At 46.2% G+C, this 19,091-nt stretch overlaps 1 protein-coding gene across 2 annotated transcripts in view; it reads left to right on the forward strand.

The window, feature by feature from the left end:
- Window positions 1-574: 574 nt before the first annotated feature.
- DPYSL2 (dihydropyrimidinase like 2) overlaps window positions 575-19,091 on the forward strand; it is a 55,213-nt gene continuing 36,696 nt past the window's right edge. Inside the window, exons 1-3 of one of the 2 annotated variants that reach the window (XM_052805793.1) lie at window positions 575-954; window positions 15,376-15,464; window positions 16,789-16,973. In XM_052805793.1, coding sequence (XP_052661753.1) covers window positions 604-954; window positions 15,376-15,464; window positions 16,789-16,973 — 625 coding nt within the window. In that variant the 5' untranslated portion in view covers window positions 575-603. Of the gene's footprint in view, window positions 955-11,559; window positions 11,997-15,375; window positions 15,465-16,788; window positions 16,974-19,091 lie in introns of those variants that run through there. The other variant, XM_052805794.1, reaches the window with a different exon arrangement.

Genomic DNA, 19,091 nt, shown 5'->3' on the forward strand with positions numbered 1-19,091 from the left:
GATCCTTTCTCCCCTGCCTTGGGAACACGCCTCCAGAGCAGCCGGAGGTGAGGGGGGTGCTCAGTCCCCATCAGCCTCTGTGCAACTTGTAGCAAAAGCAGCACGCTGGGGAAGGGGAGGGGGGGGAAAGGGTGTGTGTGATGGGGGCTGTTGCTCCAACCTGATCGAGTCCATTTGCCAATTCACCAGTCGCATCACTTCCGGATCAGTCCTCAGTTTCTGCTGCAGAGTGAGGATTTTTTTTTTTTTTTTTTTTTTTCCTCTCTCCTTTTCCCTCCCTCCCCATCTGGATGCTGGGAACTTGAAACCTCCTCCCTTGATTGCAGCAGGATCTGCCCCAATCTTCCCTTAACTTTGCACTGCATCAAAGAAAACAGAGCGAGCCACAGGCTATATTGTGCCAATGGGGGCAGGGGATCTGCCAGGCACAGCCCTTTGCAATTGATATTGCTGTATCTCTAGGACCCAGAGCGATCTCTTTTTTTTTTTTTTTTTTTTTTTTTTCTCCCCCCCTCCTCCTTTCGTGTGTGTGCGTGTGTGTGTGAAGGATCCTCCTGGTTACCGCTGTTATTATTTTCCCTTAGCAGAGAGACCACACAAGCCATGGCTGAGAGGAAGCAGTCTGGCCGGCAGGGCGAGGAAGAAGAAGTGCCAGCCTTCTTCAAAAACCTGGGCTCGGGCAGTCCCAAGCCCCGGCAGAAATTCTGTGGCATGTTCTGCCCGGTGGAAGGCTCCCTGGAGAACAAGACCATCGACTTCGACTCCCTCTCGGTGGGCCGCGGATCTAACAAAGTCGTGGCAAAGCAGAAGGATGTTGCCCACCTGGGTCCGGATGCTCAATCCATCTATTCCAGGCAGAGCGGGAAGGGAGGGGAACCATCTGTTGATTTCGGGAGAAAGGTGGAGATCAGGAGTGCCACTGGGAAGGAGGCGCTGCAGAACCTAAATGACAAGGTGGGTACATATATATATATATATGTGTGTGTGCATGTGAGAGGTGCAACTCGAACACGCGATAGGCTGCAGAAGGGATGTATCCTTTCCACCCTGCAGTTTCTTGCTTTTATGTCACTTGCGTGTATGTGGCAGTCAATGTCTTCCTCTAAGAAGCAGCATCTCTCCTAGAGCCTTCTTGCCAGGCAGACATCTAACGTTATCCGTGTGCTCTCTGCAGGTGTGTGTGTATGTGCGCAGGGAAGAGGGCAGAAGAAGAAAGGAGCCCCCGCACCCGCAAACATCCTCCCTTTCCCTGCCCTGCCTTCCTATTTGGTGATAGAGACTGACTTTTTTGTTTCTTGGGCGATTTCCCCCAGCACAACGGTAGCAAAATGCCCCACCCAGCTAGTGAACGCAGCTCATGGGAACAGAAATGCAATTGTTAGCAAAAGAGCATCAATGAGCCTCCACCTACAGGGATTAAATCCCTGCAGGCTTCTTCCAGGGGAAACTCCTACCCCCTCCTCCCAGGGGAGGACAGACTCCAGAGTGACCCCTGGGAGCTGTGTTTCAATACCAATTTTGATCAAGGCCTCTGGCTACAGTGGGAATTTTTGCCTCAGGAAGATCTGGGACTTTCACAGGAATGTGGCGTTCTCTTAGAAACCCACCGAACTCCTCCCAGTCTTTTAAGACTCTTGAAGCTATTTTCTCGCTCTCTGTATGTGTCACGGTGTAATAAAGCCTATCTTCTTCCTGAGGCAAAACCCATTCAACCCATAGGTCTAGCTGACCGTGCACGTTTGCTCTCCTTGATAAATAGATTTAAGCAAGCTTTATTCAGATCTGAGCCACGAAATACTCTGTGTGTTCCTCTGACAATGCTGGCTCCTATGCATAGGCTGGAAGAGCGGAAATGAATGAAGCGCCGACCAGCAAACCGATAAACTCCTAGCATACTGGGAAAGAGTTTCTGTGTGTAGTCCACCAGTGGGTTTACAGAGCAGTGCTTTCTTCTGGGAACTGTTTCTAGGATGTGCCTCCTGATTTTTAATAGCGGTATGGACTGCATATATAGGGCAGAAGTCTGCCTGGAATTTATAATATAGGCTTGTTCGCCACTTTCTCCTGCTTTCAGAAATGGGAAATATTACTAGGAGTATTATTGGGGACTCATCCTCCTCAAATCAGACCCTACTCTGCTTCTTCCTACTACAGTAACCTAAGGGCTCCATCCAGCCATATTTACATGCGTGAACAACTGCCGTTTACAGTGAGATCACAAAGGTAGGCCTTGATATTCAGAAGTGCTACACACCGACCTTTAATTAGGAGTGGGATATGCTCCACACCACTTCAAACCTGATTTGCCAAACCCAAACAAAAGTTTGCCACTACAAATGCCTATGGTTTAATTTGACCATATTGAAGTGCCTACTAATTGAGCAACTTTCCATGATTAATTAGTCTTGTTGGACTAACCAAGGTGCGTCTCAAGAATAAAGGGCATACACCTTTTCATCTTGGGGAGTCAAAGGTTTTGCAATTCAGGATGCTTTCAGGACTCATTTCCGACAATTTGACGTGGTGATGTGCTGCAGGACATAAGTATAAACAGGTGATACATTAATTCTGAAAAGCTCAATTATTTTGTGATTAACATAATAAAAAACTTTAAGTACAATGTGGTGAAAAATCAGCAGTCCACACAGAGTATTAATCACATTTTTTTAAAAAGTGTGGGTTTTGGTTCTATTTTTAAAGATTGTTGTATAAATGTTAACTGAGGCCATGAAATAATGGGATAGTGCAACATTGGAGTTGTTTCTCATTAGCTTTACATAACACTGATGCCAATGGATTGTGTTGCGAGGGGTTGTGAGCATTCGGGTAAGTGCAGTCTTTTATTATAAATGTCTCGCTATGGATTGGCACTTTATTGCAGGAGTGTTATAGCTTTGATGGTTTTCCAGCTGACTGCAACTGTAGCTTGAATCAATGGTTAGATCCTCAGCAGGTAAAACTGGCTTTACTTCAGTGTAGTTAATAGAAATGTGTTTATGATGATAATCAAAGCTCAACATATTAAAAAAAAAATAAGGTAGAGAAAAATAATGTTGCAGGAAGTGGCGTTAAAGGAAACAGTGCATTAAAATCATTTCAGGTAGGAGTTAAAAGGCTTCTGAAGTTTTGCAACTGAATTTGGCCCATTATTTTCAAACCTCTGACTTAAGCATTTAATAACACATCTGAAATAGGTTCTCCCTGGATAGACTATACACTATTTCTATGTGATAGGAATGTAAATTATAGTGGAAAGGAACAGTATGCTAATTTATAGGATCTTGAATTTATAACTTGCATGAATTATTTCACAATAGGCTAGAAATCTTACTGCTTCTTTTTCTTTAGCTTGAGGCTGACAGTAGTTGCAATTTTTATCAATACATGTAACAACCAACACAGAGGATGGTCCATGCTCTCTTTCAGCAACCCAAGGACCGTATTGTGAGCTGATGGGAATGGGCGCCTAACAACTGGAGGCAATGGAGATAGGTGGAAGTATTTTAGCCAGTGACTGGATCCAAAACCAGTCATCCTTTCTGTCACTGTATAGAAAGATCTTGTATTAATCTCCACCGAAATAATTAACAAAGCAAGATGGACAAGCTATTTTTTATTTTTCTCAGTTCTTAACTGTCCAGAGGATAAAAAAAGGAATGTAATTATTCCACATTAAATTGCAATATATTGTTCTGCAGGCAAAGATAAGGGTAATCAAATCTCTTTGTGTCTATCCTGTCTAGGGTATTCTATAGGCATCTATCATGGCCTTGCTTTATTGCCTCTGGGCCATGCTGCCTCATAATTCAGGGTTAAGATCCTCTCTGGAGGCACCAGCAAGGCTCTCTGTCTTGGTTTAAGCAGCTCTTTACAGTTAGGCCTCTGGAGGCAGTGTGACCTATTCAACAGGTCTGCAACTCAGCAGATCTGAGGCAAGCTCTGTTACTTCCCAGCTGTCAGGCCTTGGAGAATTAACTGTGCTTCTATTTCCCATCTTAAACTTTGTCATCTTCCCTGTTTAGACTGTTAATGCCTGGTCCTGGAGCTACTTGTTCAATGCCTGAGCATTGCTTAGTGCTTTGAGGCCCTGACCTCAGCTGGGCCATCACTGCAGTCTAACAAGAATGTCATGTTCAAACCCGGCATTTCTTGAATGAGACAATAAACACTTGGCTTGGCTTTCATGAATTGCTGTGCACCTGCAAGCCCGCTTCCTACAGTGGGATTGGGTATTCAGATAGCATCAGGGCAGGGACCTGTGGAACTTACTCATAGCACTGCTTTGTAGTAGTCAGTGCAGGAGCTGCAAGCTACCTTGTCTCAGAGCAGGGGGACTGATACATTGGCTTCCCAGGGCATTAGTCCTCCGTTCCTTAGATGACCAATCTTGAGACACATGCATTCATCTGGACTTTGAAAAACCTTGGCCATTGCTTGCTTGACCTGGGTCATTTCTCTGTGTGCATTTCCCAGCTTTCCCATGTGTATAATCGGTTTTCCTTCTGTTTTGCTCATCTGTTGAGATTCTTTGGGACAGAGACAGTCTTTTAGGGAACATCTATAGGGGAAAGCAAGGTTTGATTGCAAGAGGGATCAGCAAGCCTGGGGCTTGCTTTAATCTAGTTTGCACAGAGAGCCTGAGTAGGTGCCAAGACATTTCAACACAGCTACAAGCCCTGGGGTCCCAGATCTCATCTTCAGTTGCTAGCCAAAGTTCCCATTGCCATCTTGTCCTTACTCCAGTGATTCAGGTGGTTCCCCTGCGCAGCAAACAGTCACCTTTTCGTACCTTTTTTGCATCCCTTAGAAACAGTTCATGGACCTTTAGGAAGTGCAGAGCACTGGGTGTAAACTACTGGTCTAAACCAACAAAGCTATGTCCTATTATAATACAATAAGTAACAATAATGAATAAACGGAGACTAGGAAAATATTTTTATTTTAGAATTGACAGGAGAGGAATCACTTGCAAAATGCAGTGTCATGAAGCTTTTGACATGACTGGACTTTCTGCTAAAACCTCAAAGCTCTCAGGATCATGGTGGTTCGTTCCTGGAAAGAAATAATTAACAGGACGTTGTTGGAGCTCAAATAATCATAGACTCTGCAACATTAATGGAACTGTTGTGTAAAACAAAGAAGTTGTTCCAGACAGCTGGAATTGCAGTTCTGAGTTTAATTTGTTACAATGCCTGCAATTTTTCTAGCCTTATTTTGACAATCTTTGCTTGAAAAATAATCATACAGGAGGATGACTTGCATGTTCTTCCAATAGATCATAATGGTTTGTCTGACTACTGGAAAAAAACCCCCATAGAGAAACTAACAATTATGAGCACAAATGGCAAATTCCTCTTAACTTCTTAGATCCCTCTCAAAGCCATCAATCTGCATAGCTGGAACGTGCCGTACATCCAATGAGTGTCTTGTGGAGTGGTCTGTTAGTGTTATGTCAGGAATTTACCAATACCACACTCTCCCATGCAGAAATGAGCAAGGGGCTTTGATGCAGTGCCAACTTATCATTTGGGCTAAAGACTGGAGAGAGAACTTGAATGCCTGGGGCCAGATCTCCCCACTCAGTTTAGAGCTGAGCTGATTCAGAGGTCTGGTCTTTCAGCAGCACCTTGCAACGCAGGCTTTGTCTCGGGGGCATAGGTGCAGTATCTGGCACAATGAGACTGGCAGCTTTGCGTGCCACCCTTACGCCAGTGCTGTGGCCATCATTTGACATGAGCCATCTGTTTTTAGTAGGTGCTAAGCAGTTGTTTAAGTCTGCTGGAAATCTTTTGCCTGCAAGACCATGTCTAACTCCCTGTATCGCTTGTCTTATGGCACATTAAATCGGAGTCTATCTTCTGTGGTGGTGTTATAGAGTTGGGAAATGATGTAGGCAGCAAAGCTCGTGTGAAGTTGATGTGTGTGTTCTGCATGGACTCTCTTACCCTAATAAAGGGACAGCATCTGGGAGCAGCGCTGCAGGAAATGTACCCAAACTCAAACCTCTTTACTGTAAGATTCACACAGAAGCGTAATGTCCTGTTCCTTGGTCACCTCCCAGAGATCTGGAATGAATCTCAGGGTGGGAGGAGAAAGGTCAGAATTTCATTTTCTCGTTGTCTGGGGTAACGATTGTCCTGTACATCAGAGGTAGGCAAATCGGGCTGACACAAGCAATGACAGCAATTGCTGAAAGCCTGATGCTTTGCCCCGTAGGTTTTTGGGGAAGGAGAAGGGATTATAATATTGAGAAACAGTGCAAATCACTGGGAAAATAGCCATTTCTTAGACCCTACTCATGGTTCCCTTGGGCCTGGAGGTGCTAAACTCTCTCCACTGGGTGAAAGGGAGGAGCAACGACAAGGATGCCCAAATGTCCCATGCCTTTGTTCCAGAAATGCTGTATTTAACTATAGTGAAGGTCACAGCATGAGTGTAGGCGGTAAGCTGTTTAGAGGGGAAAGCACATTTTTGCTCTGTATTGTACTACCCATGACAGAGCGATCCCTGTCTAGAACCCCGAAGAGGGCTGTCTCTTTCCCGATAACATGATGCGATAGTAAATTAACTGTGGAGCAGCGGCTCGGGCTTGTTTAAGGACAATTAAGTCTGTAGTGCACCTGAAATGCTCAGGACATTTCCTCTAAGAAACACACTATAACGGTAACAGTCTTCTTAGAAGGTTATTTCTGAACCTTCTCAAGGTTTCCTGGGATTTTAAAGGAAACAAAATCAATTGGAAGGTTAATTTTAATTTGCAGATCAAACATACATTTTTATCGACCGGTTTGTGCGGTTAGAAAGTGAATCTCCCCCTCATAATCTAAGATAGTCTGTATTCAAAAAAGATTAGGCTGTTTCTCTGAGAAGTTGTATGATTTTTACCTCATAGTAGCACATTTGACCTCTATGGTTATTTCCATGTCATGACACTTAACTTTAATTTTCTCCTGTAAGATAATGAAACAAACGAAAGATGCACATTGGCAAGTATAATTCCCCTCTGTAATTTAATTTATAATGATCAATAATGGACAGTTCTTTCATCGTCTTTTGGGAAGGACAGATGTACTTCTTCTGCCATATATCAGCCTGTATTTAATCCTCTCAGCACTTCACAAGATGCAGGGGGTTGCTGGATCCATGGGAAACTCCTTTCAAGTCATTGAGACTCGGAGCTGATGCAGCAATTGGCATGGGCAGAATCACGACAGAAAATTAGGGCCTGATGGGTGACCTCATGAAAGCTCTTCTCGCCCAGTCCTGCTGCCTCTGATCGCGATGACAGGAGCCTCGCTGACTTTGGCAGGGGGTGATTCCCCAATAGGGAGTGGGGTTTATTAGCATCTAACAAGCCTAAAGGGAAATCTAGAGGTTGTTGATGCTGTAGTGCTAGAATTCCAGTTACTTCCAGGAATGCTTTAAATCCATCTCTGATCCCTCTTTTGATTACATTTTAAAACGTGTATTTCCACTTGCAGGTTTTATAATTTCTTAGCAAAATGTCCTTGTGGGTAAACCTTTAAGAATTCAGTAGGAGTAAAAGCAATCGGGTGTTGCAGAAATTCTGTGGGGTTTGTTGCAACTACACTAAAATTCCACAGAGAAAGAGACTCTTTTAATAGTTTTTTCCCAACCATACAGTAACTCCACAGTGGGAATAAAATTCCTTGCAAAGTGCATTATGGTAGTCCACAGAATCTGTAAAGTTAAGATTCAGAGCTGATGTAAATTGATTTCCACTGATGCCTGTGATGATTTATTTTAGCATAGATTATCACTGTACAGAGATTCTCATATTCTTGTGCCATTTTCCCTCTAGACCTTTCCAGAAGACAAATTTAGACATAGACGTTCCTTTAACACGAAATGCGTTCCTGCTGCAGAGAGCCTGCACAAGATGTCCTACACCAGCTGATTATCTGTGCAGAAATGGCTGACGGCAATCTCGTGCATCCACTGGCTGATATACCCCCCAACTACCCTAAGCCCAAGGACGAGCCAGAGACGCTCAGCCGGTGCAGAGCACAGCTCCGTATGTGGCCGGGGTAGAGGCTGGCAGTGCAAATGTGGGCATAATGCTCTGTTTTCTGCATTTCTTCCCCTGTTTTGCCACTTGGAGAACGTTGTCAGGGCCCTTAGAAATGCTGATGTAGCGTAATGGAAGACATTTATGTTCTTTTGCTCTTCTTCTACTGCTGATGTGACTTGGCTGCATCAGCCTCGCTGGTCCTGTCGTAGTGGCTGCAGTCAGGGAGCTGGGTTGGGCTGGCCAGCTGTCCTTCATCACTTTTCCTTCGTTAATGTTTGGCAAGGAGGATTTGGCAGTGCTCGTTCTCTGTAGCACCTTCTAATTTTAGCCTGCTCAGCCTGCCATGTGCATTAACAGACCTGTGGAAGGCAAAGCGCATCAACATTATCTAGAAATCCCACCACTTCCCGCAATACCGTGGCAGGTAACGGCACTGCTGTATGACAGCTGGACTGGATACAAACCTGCAAGGATTTAAGAAGCGGGTTCAACTCTCCTCTTTTAACCTAGAACCTGACTCCTGCCCCTGACATTTCAAAAGTAGTTATCTTTCTTCATTTAACTTACAGGGGGAATTTAGACACAAACTATAGCTTTACCAGAGGAATGAACCAGCTTTTCTAAAAAAAATACGATGCAGGTGTACATCGTGGCATTTTCTGACTCTGTTCCCCACTTTTCTCATCCCAACATTGTCCTTTAGCCTCAATAGCTCTTCTCCTTCCCTCCTGATCGCCTCCCCTCACGTTCCTTGCCTTTGTTTAGCAAGGCTAAATAAGCCAGTTAGCAACTACATTAATAATTTTTAAATTATTTATTTTTACAACCTTTTAGCTCATCGCTAGAAGGAAAGAAAATTGGGCCATATTGGCAATTGGTATAATGGAGCTAGAAGATACACCTGGGAGCTCAGTTCTGGTCCTTTGGGTACATGCTAAATCATACGGAAGTTTTTAAAATTTGGTGCTGTGTAGATGTTGAATATTGAACAACCGTGTTTTTCAGCCCTTTAATCTCTTCATTTATTTTATTCTGTACTACTTAGGTTCTTGCAACATGGTGATGGGAAGGAAAAGCTAAGTGTCACCTGAAGATTCGTTATTACTTTCTGAACCTAGTCACTACTGGATTCAAGTTATGGAATGTATTCAAAGTTCAAGAACTGCCATTCTGAATTAGGCCCATGTGCAGTAAGGATTGCCTTTTAAAAAAAGTCTTTTAAATAGCTGCCTTTGAGCAGATGAGAATAGCTTTAGAAACATCAGCGTGCTGATGACATCATCCCCTTAAAGGTGCTTCTGTTCCTTCTACCAGTACTGCTGTTCCACAACTTTTAGCATAATGTGGAGAAATGAGCGGCCCAAGGTCGGGGAGGCGAGTCAGCGCTGGAGATGTACGGTTTCCTGCGCCCATCTTGGTGGCGGTTCCTCTCTAATCACGTCGCTGCTGCCAGGGCAGGATCTTGAAATGGTAGCTGGTCTTACCACATCTCAGGTCAGCTGCCTAAGCGCCTCGATGCTATCCCTCAAACCCTTAGGCAGCGTTTGCTTCCTCTTTGATAGCTGAAGACACTCTTTTACCTGGCACGCAGAGGCAAGAAACCATTCAGATAGAAAATTGAGGAGGAAAGCTAGCATTAAAGGGAAAAAAGGAACAGTTGCACTGTCTAAATTTAGAAATCTGATGTAAATGCTTTCTTCCATGTTCTGAGCAAAAATATGCTGAGGTTTTAAAACTTCTTTCAGCACAGATCAGGAGGGGCAGGATAACTCATTTAGTATTGTCTATTCTAATCATTAAATCGAAATAAAATCCTACAGGCTAACAAATTAATCATTTTGCTACTGTCATAATGAGCCACTTTTTCATTTGCTACTAATTGGATATTAACTGATTGGCACATTAGCTACTTAAATGTTGCCTGATGCCCTACCTATACGTAGGAAAAGCTCTTTTACTCTTTTCTTTATAGCTTCCTGTGAACTAACGTACATAAAAGGTCCTGGTAGTCATCTGTTTGAACAGATGTTGCCTTTATAATTTACTGCAGTGAGATACCGAAGGCTTTAATTTCTTATGGGCTGCGTACAGTGTGTGTCAGGGAACTACTTGGGTACGTAAAGGTTTTGTGATAGGAGAAGCTTGCAGTTTGCTTTGTGTGACGTGAAATTCACTCATGATGAGGGAAGAAGGTAAGTCTTTGTTGGTCATTAATTGTCTGTTATAACCTCCAAGCAGAAGTGGATTTGTGCTATTTATGAGTTCTCCAAAAGGTGTCTTGTACCTTCCCCCAAAGCAGTTGATGTAAGAGGAACTGGTGTTGGTTATCCCACACTCTGGCCATGGATCCCATCTCCATTGCACTGGGGCAAGCGCACTGTAAATAACGAGGGAATATTTATGCCATTTAATGCATTTCTTTCCTTGAAGTACCAGCTTATGGAGTTCAGGGAGTGAGAAATTTAAGACTCCAAGTGTGACTGAAACATTGAACGTGGGAGTTGGCAACACTGGAATAGTAAGGAAAGGCCTGAGTGACTGGAGAGGACCACCATGCCTGTGTGTGTAGCTCCGATCCCACATGTCCCTGGCACTAAAGCTTCAGGTTAGTGACCATGGGAGGGGAGGACTGGAATCTGGGCTGTATTTTCTGCGGGAGAAGGTATTTAGAAAGCACGGCAGACATGCTGGGAAATCAAAGGGCGGGGAAGTAGCTTCAAACCTTCTTTTTTTCCCCCACAATTTGCTAATGCTTCCCAACAGCTTTCTGCTCCGGTAGCGCCAAGAAGGGCGGGGTGGGACAAAGAAGATGGACGGCAGGGCGTTTGCCAGCCCCACCGGCTCCCCGGGCAGCCCTCCTCTCCTCCCGCTGGGCTCGCAGCCCCGCCGGGGGTAGAAGGAGGGTGTCCGCAGCCCCCCCACCCCCGGGGAGGGGGGGGGGCGGTGGGTGGGCGTCGTTTCGCAGCATCCCCCATCCGCGGCCACCGCACCGCAGGTGCTGGGCCCGCTGCGGGGCGGCGGCGGCCGCCTCCCGTTTCCCCCTCCAACCCCCCCGAGCAGGCGCGGCAGCTCCGCTAACCGGTCCCTTGGCAGCAGCTTGGCCCCGCCGCGGGGCGGGGGGAACGGGGGAAACGGGCGGCGGCGGCGGGGGGGCACCCACTTCTTCCCCCCCCCGGCTTTCCCGCCGCCGCCAGGAGCGCGCGCCCCCGCGCCTTCCCTCCCGCCTCCATTGCGCCACTTTGCATAGCAGCGCCTTCCCCTCTCCCCATTTGCACGGCGGCCGCCTCTCATTTGCATCCCCGCCAGGCTCTCGGCCAATAGGCGCCCCGAGCTGCGCGGCTCATTCCCCGCCCCACCCCCCCCCTTCCCGCCACCGCGGGAAGGGGACGGCCGGGGGGCGCATGCGCCGCTCCTTCCCCGCTCCTCCGCTGTTGTTGCCGGCGGCGCTCGTCCCCCCCCCCCCCCCCCCCCCCCCCCCCGCTCCCTGCGCGGCCGGGGCTGGGCTGGGCTGGGCGGTGCGGGACTGGGCTGGGCTGGGCTGGGCTCCGGGCAGAGGGAAGAAAGGGAGACGCGCAGGGGTGGCTGCTTCTCCCCTTCCTGCTATTGCGGAGAACAGGGCTCGCTTCCCCCCCCCCCCCCTTCCCCAGCCCCAGCCGTGCCGCGCCCTCCCCGGCGGACCCTCCGCTCCTCTTCCTTGGGATCGCATTGATTTGGGCTCGGGGGATTTATTTTTATTCTATTTTATTGCCGCGCTTTTTTTTTTTTTCCGCCTTTTTTTTTTTTTTTTTCCGGTGGAGGGGAGGTCGGGGAGCAGTTGCTGCACGGGAGACAATAGCCATACAGCAGCCGCCCCGCTTCTCCCCCCCCCCCCCCAAAAAAAAAAAAAAATTCATTAAACAAATACATCGGGGAGTGATTTCCCAAGATGTCTTATCAGGGGAAGAAAAATATTCCACGGATCACGGTGAGTTGAGTGCCCGGGAATAAAAGCGGGGAAGGGGGAGGGGTGCGCGGGGATTAAGCCCTTTGTGTGCTCGCAGGGCGATGGCAGGGGTTTGGGGCAGGATAATAAGATCAGGGGCTAATGCAGCGCTTCCTGTGCTGCAGCGCGGCTGGACGCCCGGGGGGGGGGCACGGATGGACGGGGGAAGGTGGTGGTGGTGGTTGGAGGGGGGGGGGGGGTTGAGCGACAGTTTGAGCGAGGTTCGGGAGAACCGCGGAGATGCTGAGCGGGCGGCGGAGCCGGCGCGCCCGGCTTGGAGCGGGGCGGAGGGGGGGGGGACACACCGGGGTGGGGGGAGGATTTCATCAGCATCGCCCAGCCGGCCCCGGGGGGAGCCTCGGGGACGGCGGTACCTTCGGCCGGGGTGGGGGGGGCTCCCCTGCCTGTAGGGTTTGTGCCCCCGGGGGGGGGGGGGGGGAGAGGGATGGAGCCCCCCGTCCTGCGCCAGCCCGGCAAAAGGGCGGCTCGGAGGGTGGATGGGGTGGGGGGGGGGGGATCGGCCGGACCCCCCCAGCCCGGCCGGGTTGGCGCTGGGGATGGAGCAGGATTTCTCTTTTTCTTCCCCAAGAAGCTTCTCGCAAGGCGCGCCTTTGGGTGCGCTCTGCTCCTCGATGCGATCCCGGGGGAGCAGGGAAGGAGCCGTTATATAAACCCCTCCCTCGGTTTCCTTATTGTGGGAGCCGATTTAGGGCAGGTACTGCAGATCCAAGGATACTAACTTTTCGTTACGTAAGGCAACATATTCGCACCTAACGGGCCGTTACAGCCATTTCGGTTTTTTGACGCGGAGTTTTTTCATTATTGGCAGCGGCTCCTTCTCGCAGCCCCCGCGGACACACCCATCCTAGTTCTCCTTCCTCAGCCTCCGAGGCAGAAAAGTGAGCTCTGAAATGGAGCTTTGAAGTGTGACATTTGTGCAGGAGCCGCTGGGCTGCACAGTTACGTTTTAAACCGTGTCCAGGAAATGCAGGGGATGCACAAAATTGTTACGTGATAAATGGAGCATCCTCCTTTTTGGAGGGGGTGGGGTGGGGTGCGGTGCGGAATAGTTTCCCTCCAAGAGTCCAATGTTAGCGAGTTTAAAAAGATGCCTGCATTTAAATAAGGATGAAGGTTACTGCTGAATCGCTGTCGCGGGCCGAAAGTAGTATGACGCATTTTTCTTATGACTGAATGCTCTGATTTGTGTTGCGTGCGCCCAGTGCAATTCTCTTGTAAAGACAAGGGACAGAAAAAAATCAGATTCTGGTCTTATTTGCTGTTGTACAAACCCAGGATTGATCTACGGAGACTAATGCTTGAAGAAGAAGGATCATCAACGTCTAGCTGTCCTATTTTGACTGCATCAGTAGGGTAAATACATCCAGGTTTAGCGGCAGGCCCTCGCACGGTTGCAAACTGCGTGCGCTTTTGTCTCCAAGGTGGCTGAAATGAGCAGAAGGATTCACACTGATTTCAGAGCCTACCATACAGCCGCAGCAGGAGACCTGTTTACTAGCAGAAGCATTCAGAGGCATCATCAAAACGGTCCAGGCTGCGTTTTTGTTGGTCATTATATATATATTTTTTTTTTTTCTTCTTTCCTAACTGATGCCCAGTGCATTAGGACTTGGGCTGTCAGTGACATCGATGGCCAAACTAGCCGATTTCACTAGTAGCCGGCCTTTTTAATAGCACAAGGAGTCTGCACTGGAGGTGGGCATAAATACTGCAGTGTTTCTGGAAATGGTAAACATGTAGGACAGTTTGCTGTAGAGGCTGGCGTTGAAAGACAAGTGGGTTTTTCACGCCCCAAGTTAATTCATTCAGGCTTATTGGCATTCACAGCAGATCCTAAATTTAAATCTTGGGGTTTTCTTTCTTTGTTTTTTAAATCGGTGGCGTTATTCAGGGAAACTCTCTATTGCAGCAGTAGGAGAAAGGAGAAGGAAAAAAAGGAGGGGGAAAGAGAACCACTTACCATCTCATAGGTGTTTAGCAGTTATATAGAAGATGGATATAATGGCATAAATCAGTAGCTGATGCAATTCCTGTAGCCCTTTTGGCGTTAAAAGAGCCATGTCAGCTTGTGTCTGTTGAGAATCTGGTGCTCTGGCTTTTCAGTTTTATTATAAGCTCTTTGGGAAAATGCCTGATTTTTTTCTTCTGTTTGACCAGCGGAGGAGTCCCGGCTCAAAATAAGGGCCCTGAGCACCACTGTCACTGTCTTATATGTATTTGCTGTAAGTGCAAGGCACCATCGAGTTAAAGTCCTGCTTTCTACCCCTTCTTGAAGTCAGCGTTTGGTTTCACCAGTCTTTGGCTGTGCTGTTCTGGTATAGCTTTGTTCTCTTACAAAGACATTTCTGGGAGGAGGAAAGAGAATCAGAGTAAGTACAAGTGCAGATATAAGGGCCAAGGTGTAGTTCAAACCAAACGCTGCATAGCGTGTATGTGCTTTGCTTTAAATATATGCATCTGTAACGTAGGGAATGGAGGAACCAGAGGAACAGAGCAGTCGCTTTTAACTTTCCTCCCCATCCAGAGCTCTGGAGAGTGTGTTTCGCTCTTGTTTACGACTACTGCAAAAAAAGATAAATGGGTCTTTGACCTGAAGTCTCGCGAAAGCGAGATGTAACCTGGGCTGCGATAAAAGCACATCGCCTGATAGCTGCCTTGTTATAATTACCTTTCTGTTCCTGCCAAACTGTCGTCTAATTTGAGGAAATTTTAATAACCGTTTTTTAAATCCTTCTCTTAAACTTGATTTGCTAATATGTGCTTATTTCCATCTGATTATGCAGTAGGGCTCTGGAAAGGCAGTAAAAGTATCCGCTGCATCGAAACATCACTAAGTTGGACAAAATGAGTTTGTTTGTGTTGTGTAACCCGTGGCAACAGACTTTTGGTCCATTTCCCTGACAGCAGTTGACTCACAGTTAGCCAAGTAGTGACTCCAGTGTGTGGGTGCATATAGGAAACTGTGCATACGACCAAGGCAGAAAAAATAGAGATGTGGCTATTACGCATCCCTCAAAGTATTATTTAATGCTTTTGCTGTAGGTGATGGTGGCAAACTGCAGGTATGAGTGAAGCTGCCAAGTAGACAAGCCCACTGGAACCCAACTCCTTTTCTGTTCTGATTTTTTTGGATCGTTAGTGTGATGAAAGGACTCGCAGATGAAATAAAATATATTATCTTTCCAGTTGAAAGTGCAGCAATTGACTTGTGTTTTGACATGCACTTTTGAATAATGCAGAGGTTGTTTCTGTCTCTGCTCTTTCATCTCTGAAGTGACACTGCAGACTGTCAGCTTTCTCACAGAATAATTATGTATTGTTGTATGCTTCTTTGTTGCAGAGTGATCGTCTTTTGATCAAAGGTGGTAAAATAGTCAATGACGACCAGTCTTTTTATGCAGACATTTACATGGAAGATGGGTTGATAAAGTAAGTGAAGCCTGATACCGTGTTGTGATTGGAAATGTACAGAAATGTACTGCAGATTAGCAAGGAATAACTTGGTCTCTGAGCTATATTAAATTGCAGTGAAAAATGAATATTTCATGTATATTCTGGTGTTTGAGGGAGGAACTTTAAAAACAAGATGTTGAATTACATAAACGCTGTTATTAAAGCATGGGTCAAAGGAGGTACTTACATGTGCTTAATTTCAGCCATGTGAATAGCCCCATGCTGAGATGACACATATGTTTGAAGTTATCTGTGTTGTAACATTTTACTGAGTTATGACTTAAGAGATTTTGAATCCAGAGTTCAGCATCCTAATACAGTTAATTCTGTTTTAGGGTAGGAGGCTGGACTTAGGTGACCTCTTGAGGCCTCTTGCAGCGCCGTCTTCTATGATTCTATGATGCAAGGATCAATCCAAACCCCCTTAAAGTTAAAAATGATCCTGTAGTTTAAGGACTGAGGTTCAGACCTCTTTCCAGCCTGCTTCTGTGTTTTCAGTCCTGAAACATGCGTTTCTGGCACGTTAAATATATTACAGATATCTTTGGAAAATGACTCTAAGGAAAAAATGGACGAGCCAGAGGTTACAAACAAGGAATCTTCCTGTTCTGGCTAAACGGTCAGCACATGTGCTTTGTTAATCAAGGTTAAAAGTTAAAGGAGCCAGCCAAAGACAGCTAATTAATTGCAATGTGTCATCCACTATGGCACTTTTAAGAATATGTCTGTGAAGAGCTGGACTGGAGAGACCTTTGATGGGCTCATCAGGAATTTGGTAACTGATAATCTGCATGGGCTTATATTTGTGCAGGGACTACGTGATGTTTATGCAAGAAAGGAAAGCAGACATTATAGAGGCAAAAATTCTTCCAGTGCTCCTAAAACAATACTAGCATCTAAATTGCTGTTAGATAGCTAGGATCAAGTGTTGAACTGCTACTCGGCAACCCCAGTCCAGTCCCAATAAAGCTGCTCGCAAGGTTCTTGCTGTGTTGGTGCGGCGATCATCCGATTATCTGCGTGGTCCCTTCTCCAGCTGCCTGCTAGTGCGGCTCCTTCTTTTCCTTCCTGTTCAGTCTAATATTGCCCCGAGGTCCTGAAGTAATTGCATACTTTGCTCTCAATTATGCAACTGCTTCAAGGGGAAGAATAAAACATTATCAGCTATCTATGCTGATCCTGTACGTTGCTTTATATGGAAAAAGAAAACACTAGCCAGATTAAGTAGCACAAGGGTGTATGTTTACAGGCTGTTCGCTTTGTTTGTGTCTGACTTGCTGTTTGCAACCTGTTTACCCAGGCAAATAGGAGAGAATCTGATTGTGCCAGGGGGAGTGAAAACTATTGAAGCCCATGGCAGGATGGTGATTCCTGGAGGGATTGATGTTCACACCCGCTTCCAGATGCCGGAACAGGGGATGACATCCGCTGATGACTTCTTCCAGGGGACCAAGGCTGCACTGGCTGGGGGCACCACCATGATCAGTAAGCTGGCTGTTTTTTCTCTTCCAAGACAGCTTCACTTTTCCCTTTCTCGGATAAGTACAGAAACTGTGGGCTGTTTAAGTCACGTGATATTTTGGACCAGGTACCAGCAGTGGGGGATTTCTGATGTCTTTCCAGGTTGCTGAGAAAAGCTTGTGTAGGGGTGGGAAAAGGGGTGGAAAAGCAAGACCCCACGATTTCCACATCTCACAGCTGTCAGTCATTTCACTCTTGTCTTCTCTGTTGGCAGGGTTTACCTTGCTACTTGTGTGACTTTGCCAGATATTTGGGTCTGCTCCTACTGAAACCGGTGTCACTTTGACCTTTGGCTCCAGTATGAGTAGCCGATATTCCGCATTCCTGTGCCTCGGTTCCTTTCTCCATGATGTCTATGGATAGATGTCCATCGTATGGTTCACACCCAGAAGCTTGATGCCAGTGTACTATGTGTCTTTGAAAACAGGGCCACTTATTTAAGGATTTTCACATGCCCGCTTATGTACGCGGCTTGAGCACCAGAATTTTTGTTAGCGTTGTTCCTTTTGTGCTCATATCCTCTTTTGGAGGAAGAGAGAAACCGGGAAGTGAAAATATCTCAAAATAAAAAGGCAGACTGACTGACTGTTCTGCTGACACCAGGATTAGACGCTCATGGTGTTCCACTCTGGCTCTAAAATGCCTCATGAATGATTTCCAGGCTATCTGTCCCTGCTTGCATTGGCTACAGATGCTTGGCTTGTCAGAGCCAGGATCTTAAAACTCTGTGAGTCATTGTTGTTAACCTTGTTTGAGCTAGAGAAAAAAATAAAAACCTCTGTTGCAGTGCAGCTGATCACGTGTAAACTGTACCACGGCGCCCTGGAGTCTGTTGCCGCATACGGGAATCAAGGATGAAGGTGTAAAGTGATAGTATATCTGAGCATCTGGCATTCTTTCATGTACTTTGAGGTGCTGCCATTTCGCAGGAGGGGAGTTAAGGTACAGAGAAATGAAAGAGCGTGGTTCAGAACGGGTACTAGTGTCTATTGTCCAATCCACGGATATAAAGAGATCTTAGGCACAGCCAGGAATCGTCCTAACCCTCCTCAGTCCCAGCCTAACTCCTTGTGGTCTAGAACATCCTTATCTCTTCGAGGAGGGTTATGAGCGATCTTTGATCCCTGGCCTGGTGGGCGGACTGGGATTGATTGACACGGAGGTTGGGAGTAGGAGCCAGTGGCGCAAACACAGCTAGGCTGTTCTGTGTTTCAGAAACAAATCTTTTTCTGGGTCTGGACCTTGCAAAGAGGTTGTGTCTGGCCTATGAAGTTGATCTAATGCTTCAAATAAATAACCTTAAGATAACCCAGGAAATTATTTTTCATAATGTTATCACTTTAGAGTATGAAGTTTGTGTGTGAAGATAGCCTCACACATACAGAGAACGTAAAGTGGGAGTGTAGCTGTGGATGTGCATACTAATATCCAGTTTTTCTTCAAATCTTTGCTGTCAATTTAAATTAATAACACCGAAATGGTATTTTCTTTTCAGCTTCAGCTCATTGACTTTGTTTCATTGGTTGCTGCTTTCTTGTTAGTACACCTGGTTCGCACTTGAATTATCATTCTGTTCTTCCTTGTTAAGTTGAATTAGATCAAAATAACAGTCTCCCTCATCTGCATCTGACCTTTCAACAGCATTAATTCCCACAGTGGCACTTTTTAAAACATTTTAAGCGGAAGTTGTTTAGGCAAAATTTTCTGAAGTAGCCCTTTTTCTTTGGTTGCCTGATTTTACCTATGCAGAGCCTCGTACTTCAGAAATGCTTGGACCTTTGCGTATATGCATACATGTATATTGCCTTTATGACTGTAGTATCTGAATATCTCGCTAATGGTGTTTGTAACACTTCTCTGAGTTAGGGAAGTTGGAGGAGAGTCGCCCATTTTATAATTTCTCATTTTACAGCTGTGAAAAAATAGCACAATGTAGCTTATGACCGTGGGCAAACCATGTAGGGGAGGCTGGTGGCTAAACTTGACCTTACTGCCTTCCTGAGTGTCTCCAGTTAGGATACCAAAATACACAATCATCTCTGAACAAAAATCATCTTCCTAAAGCATAGCAGTAAGGACAGT

Source organism: Harpia harpyja, chromosome 13 (genome assembly GCF_026419915.1).
Source record: "Harpia harpyja isolate bHarHar1 chromosome 13, bHarHar1 primary haplotype, whole genome shotgun sequence".
Lineage (NCBI taxonomy): Eukaryota > Metazoa > Chordata > Aves > Accipitriformes > Accipitridae > Harpia > Harpia harpyja.